At 39.8% G+C, this 18,403-nt stretch overlaps 1 protein-coding gene across 1 annotated transcript; it reads left to right on the forward strand.

Annotated features, from left to right (window-relative positions):
* Positions 1–1,198: 1,198 nt before the first annotated feature.
* Positions 1,199–17,578, forward strand: enpep (glutamyl aminopeptidase). The gene is made up of 20 exons (XM_054613966.1): positions 1,199–1,998; positions 4,045–4,186; positions 5,121–5,255; positions 5,392–5,512; positions 5,987–6,141; positions 6,918–7,031; positions 7,131–7,265; positions 7,400–7,465; positions 7,587–7,652; positions 9,240–9,400; positions 10,275–10,357; positions 10,694–10,830; positions 11,626–11,681; positions 11,768–11,918; positions 12,921–12,994; positions 13,136–13,240; positions 13,525–13,698; positions 14,915–15,055; positions 15,750–15,831; positions 16,558–17,578. Exons 1-20 carry the CDS (start codon positions 1,364–1,366, stop codon positions 16,702–16,704), a joined length of 2,880 nt encoding a protein of 959 aa, XP_054469941.1. The 5' UTR covers positions 1,199–1,363; the 3' UTR covers positions 16,705–17,578.
* The last annotated feature ends 825 nt before the right edge of the window (positions 17,579–18,403 follow it).

An 18,403-nucleotide genomic window follows, 5' to 3' on the forward strand; every position in this document is an offset into this window, starting at 1 on the left:
TTTATGATTATCTTATCTCTGTGAAACCATAAAGACACAACATGAGGAAAAAGCTCAGGGTCAGAATGGTTGCATATTAAGCTGCAGGTTCAAACGTTGGACAGAACCAACAATAAATTGACATTTATTTTTATTTTTAAAGCCTTAATCTGATTTAAGTATAAATGGGGCTAAACATGAAAAGTGTGTTCTGAGGGTGGATGGACTTCCTGCTGCAGCTGAAGAAGTTCAACCTGCCAAAGACAATGATGGCACACCTCATACATCAGCATCCGGACAAAGGTGGACTTTTTAGAGTTAGCTTAAAGTTTGCCTTACAACCCATCCCGCCCGGTAGATACTAAAGGTACATTAATTTAAAGTGACAATGCATTACATTCACACATAACTTTTTGATTATTGTCCTCTCTGTACATTGCATACTCATTCTCTTTACGTTATACTGTGAACTTTTACACACAAAAAAAAGTACAGTTTTCTATAGTATTTCTGAAGTATTTTTCACATTTTATTGTACATTTTCTATTCTATATCTTTCTTTTTTACTTTTGCATGACTGACTTTTTATTTTCTCTCACTATGTTTACTATAATGTTACAAAACGCCAAAGCGAATCCCTTGTATGTTAAAACCTACTTGGCAGTGAACCTGAGTCTAATTGTTGAAAGGTCAGCGGGGTCAACAAAGTAATTTGGAATCATCCCCTGGGGATCATGAATTCTCTTTTTGCAAATAGGTGTTGAAGCATTAGAACAGGCAACTGACTGCCCTAACCCTAACCCTAACCCTACTACAGTGTTTGGTGCAACCAACATTGTTTTGTTTCTCTCTTTTGCAATCACTGTTATGTTGACCAAAGAGCAAATGTCATTTCCAAACAATAGACCCCCCCCCATCCTCCCCACTGTCAGCAGGACAGATCTCTTTTCATTCCACTTACTCAGAAATTTAAACCACGCTACAAGGGATTCACAGAAAACACACACAATAAAATGTTGGTTGAAGGCACTGACTTCATGTTCTATTTGCATGTGTACACAAAAACATAACACACACAAAGTTGAACTTTAGCTCTTGATTTACAGGCAGATTGTAGATGTTTAACAGGAGGAGGCGTTTTGGCAGCACTAAGGAGAGAATAAATCTCGAGGTCAGCGCGTTAGATTCTCTGACAGATTTCCTCTCCTCACCTCTCTTCCTCTTTCTTCTCTCCACCCCTCAGCACCACAGAGGCAAGCTTTGGATCAGCTCACGCGGCTAATCTAAATACTGTGAGAGCCCAAAGCATGCAGCTCTGATTTCAGGTCAGCTTAGGAACCTGAAGAAAGTGGTGTTTTTAGTGCAGTGAAGTTTGGAAGTCACCATGGTCGACAGCCTGGACATGGAGAATCAACAGAAGCGTTACTGCATCCGCAGTAAGCATGTGGTCATCATCTGCGTGACAGTGGTGGTGTGCTCTTTGGCGGTGGGCCTCGGGGTGGGCCTCTCTGGGTCAGGCTCCACCACCTCCAGTCCCTCAACACCAGCCCCCACAGCAGTGCCTACCCAGCCCCCCCTGCCTTCCAGAGGGCCCTGTGCGCCTTCCGATGACTCCAGCGGCGACTGGAAGAATTTCCGTCTGCCCACCTACGTGAACCCGGTCCACTACGACCTGCACCTGGAGCCGGACCTGGTGGATGACACCTACTCGGGCACCGTGGACATCCACGTGGAGGTCAGCAAGCCGACGCGCCATCTGTGGCTCCACATCAGGGAGACGTATGTCAGCACCCAGCCCAGGCTGAGAATGCTGAGCAGCCGGGCGGGACAAAGGGAGGTGGCAGTGAGGGGCTGCTTTGAATATGTTCCCCAGCAGTACGTGGTGGTGGAGGCCACAGAGGAGCTGCCTGTCACCGGCCCGGGAGAGGTGTATGTTCTGAGCCTGGACTTCCAGGGCTGGCTCAATGGCTCCGTGGTGGGGTTCTACAGGGTCATCTACACCGAGGGCGGGGTCACTAAGTAAGTCCATAACCAACACATGCAAAATAAAAGAAAGTAAACACACTTTCAGGTCTTTAAGGAAATGCTGTAACTGTGATTTTGACTGTATCCAGTGTTTATATGCAGTATATGAAACAAATAAATAGATAACAGTTCATAACACAATATAATGAAGCAGCAAGCAAATATTATACATTTCAATTATTTATTAAGCAGCATGGTAATAATGTGTTTGGAACACACAATAACAGTTTTAAACCCACATGTGAATGAGTTGTACATATGTTAAAGCAGTTAATATGAGTTTTATACTGTTAATGATTTGTTCCTGTGTGTATTCCAATACCTCTATACATAATTACAACTTTGTCATACAAAGTATTCATTATCTGTTTACAAACAAAGTCATTGATGCTTAAATGGAGGAGTTATAATAGTTGATAACGACATTAATAAACTATTAAAATGTACTTATATATGCTAAGGACTAAATTGAAGTGTGTGAGGTAATTTTAAAATAAGTAAACTACAACAAATTTACTGAAATAACTCAAAATATTAACTAACCAAAAATATATTAAAATTAAATCCACTTGCTATCTTTGTGTGAGGTGCAGAGATGTGGTTGAAAGTTCTGGAGTAGAATAGTTGGTGGAAAAGATATTTACCCTTTCCATGGTCAAGAATGAACTGTCATTTTCGGATAGAAAAATAATTTAACCCAGGGTTTTTTCTCCTTAAACCCTTATTCCCCTTGAGTAGCATTCAAGCAATAACAACAACATGTGTAATGTTCTGGTTGGTCATTAAATGGAATATACTGGATCTGGTTGCACAATTATATACATATTTTCCATGTATGGCATGTGAAATAAAGTTTAGTGTGATCAATCTATGCCTGACTGTGAAACACTGTCACTGTCCCATCAAAAAAACACATAACAACGCAAAACATAACCATAACGCAAAACATAACCATAACCAAGTCCAAGCTTGAAAGTTCATTTTGGACCTTTGAAATAATAGTTTGTCAAATCAACCTCAGCTGAACCGCCACTTAGAGACTTTTTCTGGAGCTTTAACTGTATTCCATGGTGTTCATCAGCAAATGGAATTTGCTCAGTTGTCATGGAGCTGCTAAGCTATTTAAATGATCCATCGCCATGAGTAAACTCCATCAACTGATGAAGGCTGGGCGACATGGTGGAAAGATCCAAGAAAAGCAAGTAAGTGCTGAGTTGGGAGTGTTTTGTCAAACTATGGAACTTAACCAAATAACAACACATTGCTGCTCCTGTTGAGTTAAATCTTGGCTCATTTTTTTGGGAGTTAGAACTAGCTTACATGATGGTTGCATCTTCGATACTTGGAGCCTTCTTTTGAACAATCTTCGACTGTAAAAAGTTTGCATTCTGCAGCTGGGTTGAGCTTGGATTCAGGTCAGTTACAGTGGATTCCAATGGTGACGCATGTTTACACTGCAGAGCAAAAAATGATCTGTCCGTTGAAACCTTTCAAACCCCTCCAGAAACAAAATCCACTAAAGTCTTGCACGCTCAACATGTTCCAGTCATTGCTTCATTGGATAAATACATAACCTCATCCTGGCATGGTGGATGTGGTTCTTGCTATAGAATGACCTTTTGATACCCTTTTGCCACCATGAAAACTAAACAGAAATACATTCAATCATTCAGGGGATAAGTGTAAAAATAAACTCAAAAGACATATTTTGGAGGATCACCTTAAATTTTAGTTTTTTTAAGTAAAGGTCATTACTTTTATAAATAAAACTTCCCTTGTTAAGTCTTTTGGGTCCTCTCTGTTTATTACCTAATAATGTAAGACACATTACATTTTCATAAGTCAATCACAAGTTCCTCAGGGATAAGCCTGTGGTCATGTGAAGTAACTGATGCAAACTATCAGAAGAGTTCTCAATCAGAAAATACATAACTCACATCTTAAAGTATTTCACTTTGGGGGTTAAGTACATAAAAAATACATTGAAGCCCACCAGAGACAAACCCATTTACAATAATCCATCCTTCATTCGATCACCAGGAAGATTGCTGCAACTGATCACGAGCCAACGGATGCTCGCAAGTCGTTTCCCTGCTTCGATGAACCCAACAAGAAGGCCACCTACAAAATCTCCATCACTCATGACGCCACCCATGGAGCTCTGTCTAACATGCCGCTTGAGGTAGGACTCAAGTCAGCTACGCAAACATTAGAAAAACGTAGATGCTGTTTAATTTCAAGATGCTACACATATAAAGAAAAAGTGTGGTAAAACGTTCTGATAAATTCGTTGGAATTACATTAAAGGTTTGACATTTGGGGCATGCCCCAAAACATTCTAAATACAAACTCACTACCTATGTTTTGCATCTGAAAATATCTTTTCAACACGTACCTGGGTTGCACAAGTCAAATGTTTAGACCCCCAGAGCTAATGTTAGCTGTATGACTAGTTTTCACAATTTGCTTCCCACCTTAGTGTCACATGAGAGTATACCTTTGTGGGGGCAAGGGTCTAAAAAACAAAACTAAATGTAACAACATCCACATATGTTTTTGATGAAAATGTGAAACCCTTTTTAGATACATACATTTGTGGATTTCTATTACATTTAATTCAAATAGAAATGTCCGTGTTTGCATGAGAAATATATTGGTTTTATGTGGATTTTGTTGACATTTTATAAAATGATAACTATTTTTGTGTGCATTGAGGAATATTTTTGTGGAGTAATTTATAAATATTTTGTGTATTCTTCTGTGTGCATTCATTTTTATAAATTCACAGCGTCTCTAATAACTTCTACCACTTACAGCTATGGATTTCTTGTATGAAATGAGTTACTTTGCCACTAAAACTATTCACGAACCTGTTGGACTGGCCAAGGGTTGCTGTAGGTTGAAGCAGCATAATTACTCAAACCTTCCCATGGTGGAGGGAAATTAAACAAAAACAAAGGATGAGGAGGCCAGGCTTGGAGTAAACACTGTGAATACTAAAAACAGAGGAATCCATCTTGGGCCTCTGCTTTTGGGAGGCCAGGAGATCCACCCAGCTCCACACTTCTTGTGACACCCACATTAACCCGTCAGCCTTTATTTTTCTGCCTCTCCAGGGCAGCCCTCAGAAACTGCCTGGTGATAAACTGAAGACCTCCTTCCAGAAATCCATTCCAATGAGTACCTATTTGGTATGTTTTGCTGTGCACCAGTTCAGCCATCTGGAAAGAAAATCAGCCAGAGGAATTCCTGTGAGTCTACCATCATTAGTCACCATCCATCTCGTAACGACAAGTAGTGTTGAAGGCAACATATACTATTAGATTTATACTGTCAGGCTAATACATGCACACATGTACTAATTCTTCTCCTTCTCCGCCTCTAAAGTTGAGAATCTACGCCCAGCCAAGTCAGTTAGGAACTGCAACGTATGCAGCCGACACAACCAAAGTCATCTTTGACTACTTTGAGGAATATTTCAACATGACATACTCCATCGAAAAACTGGGTATGTTCAGACTATACAGTAGGTTAAGGATGTCAGATTCACAGTACATACATTGAAATGCTTTTCTCTGTGTTCCACCACAGTGATCACAGTGAGACACACTTTATTTTTGGTGTCACAATCTAAAAGTCCTTGCAGTGGCTCTCTAGTGGCCTGTAGATTGATTACACAGGGGGCAGAAGAATTGCAGGTTTCGAGAAAAAGCACAGAATCTTGACTGAACTGAAAGTAGTTTAGGAGTTAATAGAGCCATTACCCAATCCAATCCAACGGGGTGGGCGTCATGGTAACAACTGATGGTGGGAAATTCAGCAAAGTAGGATAAAGGACATCCTTTACAACAACAATTGATGGCAATGTTGCCGGCAGTTGTAAAGATACAATCTCACTTACAAGCATTAGTGAGGCAGTAATGCAATAAAAAACAGTGATAAGCGGTGCATTCAGTGGACTCTGTGTGCTGTTTTGATCCAGATAAGATAGCCATCCCTGACTTTGGTACTGGTGCCATGGAAAACTGGGGCCTCATCACCTACCGGGAAACCAACCTGCTCTACGATACCAACCAGTCATCGTCCTTCAACAAGCAGCGAGTGGCCAGTGTCATCGCCCACGAGCTGGTTCACCAGGTACAACTGTCTGCTATTATTACTGTGTACTTCATTCATGTGGTGGGTATAGTATAGTTTTATTTCTGTGTCACAATTCAACCACATGTGAATTAAAAAACACTTATATCACGTCAGATACACGTCACTATTCCTTTGGCAATGGTATGACGTTATTTTAATCTTTATTTCACATACGGATGTTAAAATCTGTTCATTGAAAAAGAAAAAAAGGGTTCAGAGTTCAGAGTTCAGAATTGTTAATGTTAATAATCCTTTATGTTGCTATTGTTCAAGCTTTCTTATGACTCACACGTCTTTCCGAGATGTCAGCTGTTTTGCTGTGATGGGAGATAAGAGGCCTTATAAAGTTTTATGATCTTCAAAGTCAAAGTGTGTAACAGGAACAAAGGATCAGCATGTGTTCCATTTGTATAAATATGAGGATGTTGTCCTCTCGGTGGCAAGCTGTTATAAGGCCCTCTCACATGTGCTAAACAATTAACCTTAAACCACATTATAGAGTTAAAGGTATGATATGTAGTCACATTGTCGGTTTCTGTTGGTGAACACAGCATTAAAAATAAGCCCTCCTCTCCTGCTCAAAGAGAGAGGGAGAGAGAGCGGTACCAGTGAAAAAAAAGTTACGTTCTAATGAACAAATAAACACAGCCACACCTCCTCACAAACCTGCGGGAAGGTGCCTGATTTTGAATGAAAATCAGGCACCTTCATGCAGCCCAAGGCAGCTTCATCCTGCTGTGGCCTGGAAACTCATGTCAGTTATCTTTTCCCAGTGGTTTGGGAACATCGTGACCATGGATTGGTGGGATGACCTCTGGCTTAATGAGGGCTTTGCCAGTTTCTTTGAGTACATCGGTGTGGAGAAAGCTGAGCCCAGCTGGGGCATGGTGAGTTCTTCTTCTACCACAAGGCACCACAATTCATCATGCTGTCAGTTGGCCGGTCATTCTGAAGACCTTCCCTTGTGTCCCTCCTGTTGCATACAGCGAGACATCATGATCATCAGCGACGTGCTTCCCGTCATGCTGGACGACGCCCTCCTTTCCTCTCACCCGATCATCGTGGACGTGTCCACCCCAGCAGAGATCACCTCGGTGTTTGATGGAATCTCGTACAGCAAGGTAAGACTACTGGAAAACGTCACACAGTAAACGTTATAACGATGGCATATCAGATATATTACCAACAAGATACATAAGGATTCCATCATGCAACGAAATACTATTTGTAATGAAAACGATCGTACTTTATCTAGGGAGCGTCTATTCTCAGGATGCTGGAGGACTGGATGGGCAGAGACTTGTTCAGAGAGGGCTGTCGAGTAAGTCAGAGGAGATTACAGCTTCACGGCAGATATTTAACAAATGTTGCTCTTTTGATGAATGTTCATTAAAGTTTCCAGCTGCTGACTGATGAAAGCCATTTTTATCTTGTTTCAACAGAAATATTTGAAAGACTACCACTTCAAGAACGCCAAAACGGCCAACTTCTGGGCGTCTCTCGCCAGCGTATGTTTGAACTTTATCGGTTTTAAATATTCCAAGCCCAGATTAATATCCCAGTTATCAAAGGAAGCGTTCAATATGTTTCGAAGCAATGTTTATCTACTTTTTTTAATGAAAGTTAAGTGAGCAGATGGATATGATGTCATGTCTTAATGTGTTAATTACAGAGCCTGTGTAAGGATGTAGTTAGCCTAGCTTAGCATTAAGACTGAAAACAGCCAGCCTGGCTCTGTCCAGAGCTCAAAACTACACCTAGCAACACCCCTAAAGCCCTCGATCAACAAGTTGTATCCCGCTGGCTCATTATTTCACCAACACAGAAACAAACTGTTCTCAAATATAACATTTTCTCAATCTGCTTTATCCTGACATTAGTACAGATAACGTGTAAAAAAAATGGTAAGGGGGTTCCTCTGCCTCCTTTTAGTGAGTTAAACGCGCCCGAAGAAAAAAACAAAACAATCAGAACCGAGGAGTCTATTTTATGTCTGTGACATTTTTTCAAGGGATTCAAAGGATACAAGGATCATTTATTGTCATTATGCAACACATGGATGACACCAAAATTCTGTTGTAGCCAATTTGTAACACTAAAAAAAACATCAAGACTGTGTTTGATCACCAAGCATCATTGATGTAAACACAGAGTCCACCTCCTCTCATCCCTCCGGAGTCCTGCGCTCTGTCCTGGGATTCTTACAGATATAGAATTTGAAACTGTAGTAATGTTGCTTGTATGGTGTCAATAAACTGTCATGGGTCAGATGACTGTCCAACACTGTGGACGGGTCGCAAGCTTTCTGATATTACAGCTAAACACCAAAATATGTATCTGAAAACATTTCAGTCGAGAAAGCAGTAACATTATCTTGTAGGATCAGGATCTGATGACAGCTGCGTTGTCTTTTTTGTGGGGGGGTTTTCTGACGCGGTTGAATGGTGCGGTGGAATGGTGCAAATGCCATGAGAAGCACTAAAAGGAGGCAAGCTTTCTGATATTACAGCTAAACACCAAAATATGTATCTGAAAACATTTCAGTCGAGAAAGCAGTAACATTATCTTGTAGGATCAGGATCTGATGACAGCTGCGTTGTCTTTTTTGTGGGGGGGATTTTCTGACGGACACCGAGACATATGGTTGAATGGTGCGGTGGAATGGTGCAAATGCCATGAGAAGCACTAAAAGGAGGCAGAGGAACCTTCTTTTTTTCACAGATTATCAAACTCATGTACTACTGTCAGGCTACAGTGCCAGTTTGAGCAAATATGACAAAAAGGTTATTTTTATTAAAGATAGCAATTGTAGATTTAAAGCAATCCAAATGTGATAAAATGCATACATTTTTAATATATAATACAAATTTAAAAATGGACAGTGTTAGGCTAGCTTTTCCCCCTTCATCCAGTCTTTATGCTAAGCTAGGCTAACCACATCCTCCTAAATGTCCCCTATTAACTCACAGGCGTGAGATTGATAATGATCTCAGCATCTCACTCTCAGAAAAGAAACATAAGCATGTTCCCCCAAAATTGCTATAGGTTTTGTCTGTGAATCTTTCTGAGCAGTAGCTTCTCCTATCTGTGACCAGGTGAGTGGGTTGCCGGTTGCAGACGTCATGGATACATGGACCAAACAGATGGGTTTTCCTGTGTTGCACCTGTCTGTCTCAGAGACGGTTGCCAATCTGAGGCAAAGGCGATTCCTCCTGGATCCTAAAGCTGATCCCAGCCAGCCTCCTTCGCCTCTTGGGTCAGTGATACGAAAAAGATAACAAAAGCCCCCTTTCACTTCTTAAATCCTCTGACCTGTCTTATTTTAATCAGGATGGCAACTTTGGTATCACCACCCATCAAATAGTACAAAAAGTCCAAAGGCTGCCAGATACTCAGTCAGCTTCGACTGTGTTTCTATATCGACATATCGTCAGGTTGTTTCCAATTAACAACTTTTCACCTGATATTGTATTTCAGGGTTTGGTGCTCACAACTGTCATATTTGTTTTAGAACCAATTCCTTTTTTTCAGTTTTGCAATATTTCATGTTGACAGCCACTTGGATGCACCATGAAATACAAAATAAGTTATTCAGACCTTTAAGTTTAATATGACATTACTTTGTTGTATTGAAATTAGATTTTTCAGGGTAACAGGCTTAAAACTAATATTTTTAAAGCAATAATGGGTCATATGACCGTGTGGAATGTGAAAGGTGTTGCTGTTAGGGATGAGCAACAATTATTGTGACCAACTGTGTTGTTCCCCTCAGCTCTATGGAGCTTTTAAGCATCTTTAACTTAGCAGTTTGGTTTTCACGGCCCTCAACTTTACTGTTCTGTCAGTCATCGGTTTTCAGTGAAAAAGCACAATAAAGCCACCGTACACGACCTGCTCAGCACCCATTCAAATCAACATAGCAGGAAGGTCAGAGCGGCGGCCATTTTTATGTTAACCCTTGCCATTGCAAAGAACGTAGCGAGGCTAACTTCCTTGTAAACTTCTGTACAAACCAACTTGTGGCAAGTCGTGGATGTCGACATGAAGTGTAACACGAAAGCGTTGTTTATTTATATGCATAGGTTTTCTACACCAGTGCATTAATAATAATGACTGTGGGTTTTTCACAGGTACAAGTGGACAATTCCAGTCAAATGGCACTCTGTGACAAGCAACAAAAACATGTCGACGATGTTTGACAAGAGCAGCACAGGTAGTATGCTCAGCTTAAATATGGTGTAATCATCTTTAAAATATTCAAAATGATAAAAACAAAACATTAAATTAGTATCCTTACTTTAAGCCAGCCAATGACTTAAATGTCAAGTCAAATGTAATCTATTTTCTTTCTATGAGGATGAGAAAATGGATTACATTGGGCATATTAAACCGAATAGATGTATAGGAAAGAAATAATAAAATCACAATTATAAACCAAAAATATGGACTGCTTTTCATAATAATGAACTCAGAGAGTTTGTATTTTAAAGCAGAAATGACCAATGCAGCCATTTTTCCTTCACACACTTGCGCTCATAATGACTTTCAGAGCATGTCATCACTAACTACTCGGCCCCAGTGGACGGGCTGCTGAAGGTCAACAACGATCACATTGGATTCTACAGAGTCAACCATGACAACCAGATGTGGAACATTATCAGTCAACAGCTTCAGATAAACCATTTGGTAAGCTGTCCTAACCGTGTTACGTGTAACATCATGGGAACATACATACTTTGACCAAAATGTAATTGTTTGAATTTGAATACACCTGGAACACATCTGGAATTTTACAGAATGACGTAAAAACCCGGCAGTTGTGCAGCTAGCTTAGGTGTTGTGTGATTGGGAGCATTGACACCAAAATCATACATTCACTTTAGCATGTGCTGTGTTGAATGATAGTAGACCAGCGGCATTATACCAGGTGGGGGCTTTTTTACTGAATTGAATACTATTATAGAACGGAGTAGAAGCCATAGGAGGCCTGCTACTCCTACTACTTTTTCTCTTTTTTTAAGATAAAAGTGATAATATTATGAGAATGAAGTCATAATTTTACATAAACACACACGTAATCTACTTCACCCAAACTTATTATAACAAGCTTGTTCTCAAAACAACAAAATATAATACTTTTTTTCTCATAATACTATGACTTCTTATTAGGAGGTTCTTTTTACAGAAATGTTACTGTTTTATTCTTGAAAAACATGATTTTTGTCCCCAAGATATTACAACTTTATTCTTGAAATCTCTATCATGCTTTTATTCTACATTCAGCCAGTATTATATTTAAACTGCCATCTGTTATATAACATCAGTTATATGAAAATTTTGATGTTTTGCTTTTTACGAATGATGCCGACTTTTTAGCATGAAATGGAAGAGTAGGAGAACCGAGAACCAGAGCCTCTAATGACACACCAATGCTCACTGTTAATGTTATGGTCACTTTGTATTTGATTCTTTCTTCAACAGGAGTTGGATGCAGCTGATCGCACAAGCTACATTGATGATGTTTTTGCACTTGCAAGGTAAGATTTCAGCCCAAAACACACTGTGTGAACAATCGTGACATCATACACAGAGATTGCAATGACTGTCTCATTTCTCTATTCAGGGCAGATGTTATAGATTACGGTAATGCCTTCAATCTTACCATGTACCTGACTAAGGAGGCCGACTACATAGTCTGGAGCCGTGTGTCCTCCTCCATTGCATATGTCCGGGACATGCTGGCAGGCAATGCTGAACTCTACCCATTGTTTCAGGTAAGGGAGCTGCTAATCCTTCAAACTTAAAACCTCATTAACCTTGAAGTCACAGGAGGGGGTTTAATATTCAGAGAAAAATTCAGAGTTAAAGTCGGTAAATTGCGTTAAAAAACAAACAGAAATTGTGCAAAACCGTGGTACATGTGCTGTTAAATTTTATTCAAAGATGTAAGTGTGTGAGTAAGGATGACCTCTGGGCAAGGCTAAGGTCCTGATAGATACATACACGCATTTCATTCGTCTTTCTGTGTTCTTTTATGAATATAAATAGATACTAATATAATGAATATATTTTGCTCTCAGCGGCACACGTAACCGTAAAGGGTTTAACAGCTGGGTCTGTGGTGTGATGAGGTCGATCCAGCCTTGCAAAGGGAAGCGATGTGGTTCCTTGACAGAGAAACATTTTTTTCTTCTAAATATGTGACTTTCATTCTTGAAAATGTAACACTTGAATCTCAGATGATATTTTTTTCAGAATATTATTTCCTTTCCCAGGCTTTGTAATTATTATTATTATTATTATCATTATTATTATTATTATTTTACAAACAACGGCCCTAATTGGTGTATGTAAGTGCTACTGAGGTGGAGATTTCTGGCTCAAAAAAGAAAATCTAATTTAGAGAAAACTGATGTTAAAGATATATTTTGTAAAATGACATACATTCTGAAGACACTACAGGTGAATAGAGTAAAAATTGAACTAAAAAATATCACCACGAAACTTCCCCAGTTAATTACTTACATTAAGACAATTATTTCTGTATTATAAGTTTTCTGAAATGTTATGTTTAAATATGCAATGGAGGCATTATCTAATGATAACTTTCTGTGATTTTAGCCGAAATCTGGAAAAAATAAACACTTAAGTGGAAAAAATAAACACTTAAATGTATGTTTTGGATGTTTTGCACTAGTCTGGGAGAAGACATGTTGGGAATCAAAACAGACCAAAATCTCAAAATTGACAAGAGTGTTTTTGTTTGTTTTCTCTAGAAACTATTTCGTAACTACGTTAAACCAATCACAACACAACTTGGATGGACTGATAGCGGAACACAGACGCAGAGGTACAGCAGGAGCAGTCACAATTCCGTTTCTGTTATCAATACATGTCCTCAATCTTTCATGCTAACCCTCTGCTAACCCATGTGCTAGTTTACCCATCAATGTGAAATGGGTGTCATGTGACTGCTGGCTGTGTGTGGCAGGTTACTGAGGGAGACGGTGCTCAGCATGGCCTGTCAGATGGGAGATCAGGAAGCTCTGGATGAAGCCTCTCGCATTTTCAACCAGTGGATCAATGGAAGTATCAGGTATCACCACTACAGTGTCTTTTCAAAATATCATGTGTGTCATAGTATAATGTCATTTTGTCATTTTCACCCACACCTGACATTTACTAATAATGTTTCAAATAGCAAGAACATTTAAGCTTTTACCTCCATTATGTTGCAGTATGATGCCATGGTGTCAGCCTGTAACATTTTCACCAGTTTTCTATTAGAACAAGAAAAGCAACAAGACAAACGACATCTTTTTAACACAGCTATTTGTTTCAGAACCTGACATTAACTTTTCTTGGCCTTTCGACCTGCAGCGACGTGGCAGTGAACCTGAGGCTGCTGGTCTATCGATATGGCATGAAGAACTCGGGCACCGAAGAAAAGTGGAACACAATGTTTCAGAGGTACAAAGACTCTTCTTTGGCTCAAGAGAAGGACAAGCTGCTGTCTGGATTGGCTTCCGTGGAGAACGTGGTCCTCCTCTACAGGTGATTAAAACAGCTCATCATACTGAATAACACGAGAACAGTTTTATTTCTTTACTTTGGCTGTGATGAGATCAGGTGGCAACACCCAAATCTGAAAAGTGAAGTCAATGCTGAAGTGCCTTAAACTTGCATTCTCTCTACTGTCCATCAGGGGGCGACTCCTCTGGTTGTATAGAAGTCTATGAGAAAATGACTCTACTTCTCTCTTGATTTATTCCCTCAGTAAACATTGTAAACATGAGTTTATGGTCTCAATCTCTAGTTTCAAGTCTTCTTCAATACAGCATGATGTTCATTTCGTAAATTATTCTCCATTTAGAGTCAAATAGATCTTAAAACAGGGTATGCTTTAGGGCGGGGCTACCTTGTGATTGACAGGTGCTACCTGAGCCATATACAATGTCTCTACCACGGGGTCACTCCTCCTCAGTCCAAATATGGTCAATTCCGTTCACTAGTTGCAATAAAAAAGACGGCCAAAATGCCAAACTCCAGGCTTCAAAACAGCAGTCCTCAAACCAATGGGGGTGGACTTCTGACAGTAAGCAAACCTGAAATGTTGCCAATAATCCCTAAGTAAGTACAATAGGTCATAGCAAAAAGAGTTCTGTAAATTGTGATTATAGTTTACTTTGTTTGTCCTCAAAAACAGTTCTCTAACCTTGATGTTTGATTCCAGCCTGTTTGGCCTAATCTTAATGATGTTGCCACATTACAAAACAGCAGTTACGTTGGTGAGGACATTGTAGGTGGCCTGACCTATGAAAGTAAAACCTATGTTGTAATAAACCATGGCTTTCCTTTAAACCATACTTTGGACTGGTGGTGTTGTGGTGAGAGGATTCGGCCTCAGGGACTCTAGATTCCTCTGCATGGACCGTTTGAAACTGCTCAGCAGAAACTTTTAGACTTCACGCTCATAGGGAGAGTCTTATATTTTACCAAATCACCCTCATTTAGATGAGAAAATCAATTCACTGTAATAGAGTGACATGAAACTGATATCTCATATATTAAGGTATAGAATTTTGAGCATGGATGTTCCTTCCTGACTTTGGGAACTGTGATATTTCAACTGCATTTGATGTATTCGGTAAACTTTTTCTAACGTTATAATGGGACACTTTTAATCTGATAATATGACTGGATTTACACAAAAGATCATCATTATGAAAAGTATTTATGAGGAGAGAATAACCTTTGTTCTGTCCATCAGGCTCCTGGAGGCTTCCAAAGATGAGAGTGTAGTGAGGAGTCAGGATCTGTTCACTCTGGTGCGATACGTTTCCTACAACCCACTGGGGCAGAACATGGCCTGGGAATGGACCACACTCAACTGGGACTACCTGGTCAACAGGTCAGTGAACAAGAACCAGAAATGATGCTGTTGATGCTTTGAATGTGCGAGCCGTGTGGGGAAGATACTTCTGTTGTACTTTTTGCTTGTGTAATTCCTAGTGGCAATGCCTATTTTGCTGATGCGGAAAAAACTGGGAAAGGAGCGTTTTCAAACAGGCCTAAAGCAAATCCCTCTTTGACCTGTTTAACCAATAGGGTGTAGACTGTGTCTGGCTCAGTGAGCGTAGACTGAAGGTTGTTTCAGGTACAGGAAGTGTCATGACTGGATTAAAACACTGCATGAAACCATGGATGCGAGAGTGAAACAAACTCTTTATTAGGATGGTTTTGTGGATCAGTGGCTAGAACATGTACCTTAATGTGTGTACAGGGGTGCTTTGTTAGTCGGTCCGCAGGTGTGGTTGGGGTGTGGGGGGCAGCTATTCCTGGTGTGGGCACCAGTCTCCCTGGTAAAGAACTCCTTTTAGGATAGGAACATAAATTGAAGGGCGTGTGTTGATGGGCTAAGGGGTGATGGGAGAAGGGGGTGCTGCTGGCGATAACTGTTGAATACAAGGGGGATACTTGAGGAAGAGGGATGCGAGTGTAAATTTTAGTCTGCTACGAATGCTCTCCATGTGTTGGAGACATGGACATAGACTGTGACTCTTTGTATTTTGCTGATCATGGTAATGAATTTTCTTTCTCAACAGGTACACCATCAATGACAGGAGCCTTGGTCGCCTGCTGACCCAGATCAGCACCACCTACAACACAGAGCTCCAGCTCTGGAAGGTTCGGCACTGTCCTTTTGTGCAACTTTCTCCTACTTTGTTTATCATTCCTCAAATTCCGCTGTCTTTGTAGCTTATTGATTTGAACCATTTTGTTATTTTTTACTGAAGAGCCAGTAGTTTTTCTTCATGCACAGTTCTGGTGATTCTTTCTAAAGGAAGTACTCCACTATCCTCTTGCACGAAAGTTTTAAATACTCCCAGTAGGCCGTAAAGGTGAATGCGTCCACTGACTGTGGTCAGCTTGTATCAAAGTCTTCACGGTGGATAACAATGGTGAAAGTTTATGCAGTCAAAATTTATGAAAAGATCCATAGAAACTTCCCGAAGTCCCTCACAGAATCTGACCCGTTTCTTTGCTGTCGGCTACATGCTTAGTCTGTTCCTATCATGGAGGGTTTTGCCAAAAACATTTTGAATACTCTGCCTCAACGTTTCAAAATTCTTCCAATAGGTGTGTTTTTAGTTATTTTTTCGAGAAAATTATAGTTTACAACCCACTGGGTGGATTGATGCGTTTGGACATTTTGATATGATATTTCCCTTATTGTGAAAGCTTGTCACCATTGTAGTTATGAATTAAAGCCCCATAGGGATTGGGTTATTATCTACTGATGGCTTAAAAAGGGGATCAAGTGTTTGATTTTGTGATGTTGTTTGAGTCAAAGTCTGCTGACGGTAAGTTTTCAGGCCTCTTGAAACATATTTCTCCTTGCTTCCTTCGCAGATGGAGCACTTCTTCAAGCTAACGCCGAACGCTGGTGCCGGGGTGACTTCTCGGAAGCAGGCGCTGGAGACGGTGAGGAACAACATTGAATGGATCCGGAGTAATGAGAACGAGATCAAAGGCTGGCTGTTGAACAACGTCCCCTGAAACAGCAGCAGCTTGTGAAACACTGCAGGAGTACCATACCTGTACAAGACCAGAGCCTCCACAGTCCTCTGTACATACGTAAGGCCTTTTCCCAGTCAGCTCATACGGGATGAGGCTCGGTTGAGTTGCAACATTGCAATTAATCAAATAATCGAATCCTTTCTTGTAATCAAATTCACACGTCACACTGATCTCCTTAGTATAAGTCCAATTTTGCAGATTGCTGTAGTCCTCAAAAGTCTGTATTTCAGTTTTGGCCCATTGAGCAGAGTGTGGTCCTGGGCTTTAAAGGGACTTTTCTTAAGTATCCAAAACATCCACTGCCACGCACACAGTAAGTCAGGAGTTATCTACAGTAAACTGACTCTGTGTTACAGTTCAACATCACCACTGTTCTCCCATCATGTGGCTAGTTCTACTGACAATCATTTTCGCTTCATTTCTGATCTTGTGGTCATCACGTGAAATATATTTATGCAGCCTCCTTCTTCTCCTTTCTGTTAACATTTTAATTAAAATGTCTTTGATATTTCTTTGTACATTTTTAACTTGGGGCACAGAGAGTTTTCTATCCTCAGTACAGAGAGTGCAGCCATGATCATCAGACCCTCATATGTGATATATTGATATATGCTGCCTCTGTGTGTTCATTTGTATTTGTTAGCAATAATGGAATCAAGGAGTGTTAACTACATGGAGGTGATGAGTTGAATGAAAAAATAGCAGTGTAACATTTACCTAAGTACTTACTTCACTAATATACTCGATGAAGAAAATTCAAATTTTGCATTCAAAACATGACCAAAAATGAAATGTAAATACTTCTTGATGATTTAAAACGTTTACTCAGTGGTGGAAATAAACTAATTACATTTACTTTAAAATACTCTGGGGTAATTGTACTTTATATGAATACGTTTAGTTCTTTGCTACTGTACTACACTAGATTTCATTGGGAAATGTTGTACCTTAATTATCTGACAGCTACTTTGCAGATAAATATACAAAACTTTTGATTAGTTAGTAAGTGTGTTCGTTGTTATAGAATTGTTATCGTTATTAAACTACCCAACAGTATATAGAACTTCTATATAAAAGTTAAAACTCTATCTCAATCATCTAAATAATTGAAATGCTGCCTACTAATTAATTAATTAACAATAACAAATAAATATTACAAAATAATGAAACACTAACAGAGGCCTTCCTGAAGTGGTGTCCTTGGCCATATTGAAGGACCGCCTACTCAACTGGTGTATTTGTGTGTGAAGGTCACTTTTTTATGCGCGCCGGTGACAGATGTGGCCAGAGGCATTATGTCTTCAGGTTATTCATCTGTCTGTCCATTCTTGTTAACAAGATATTTCAGGAACACATGGAAGGTGTTTCTTCACATTTGTGCACCAACATCTACTAGACTATGTCAAAAAACACATTTTGGCCTTAACTCAAGAATTCACATGCTTATTACAATTTCACATGTCTTACAAGATCAAATTATGTCATGGATGTAAACTGCAACGTGACCGGTTGGTGAAGGGATACAACTGCAGGGTGATAATTCTAGTTCCCGCAAGTGAGTAAATATCCCGTTAAAATGTATCGAAAAACATGCAAGCACTTTAAGATCCAATCATCACTAAAGCATGTGTTATGCAATATAGCCAGTACAAAAACATCATAATGATATTTAAGTTGC

The sequence above is a fragment of the Anoplopoma fimbria genome, chromosome 15 (genome assembly GCF_027596085.1).
Source record: "Anoplopoma fimbria isolate UVic2021 breed Golden Eagle Sablefish chromosome 15, Afim_UVic_2022, whole genome shotgun sequence".
NCBI classification, from domain to species: Eukaryota; Metazoa; Chordata; class Actinopteri; order Perciformes; family Anoplopomatidae; genus Anoplopoma; species Anoplopoma fimbria.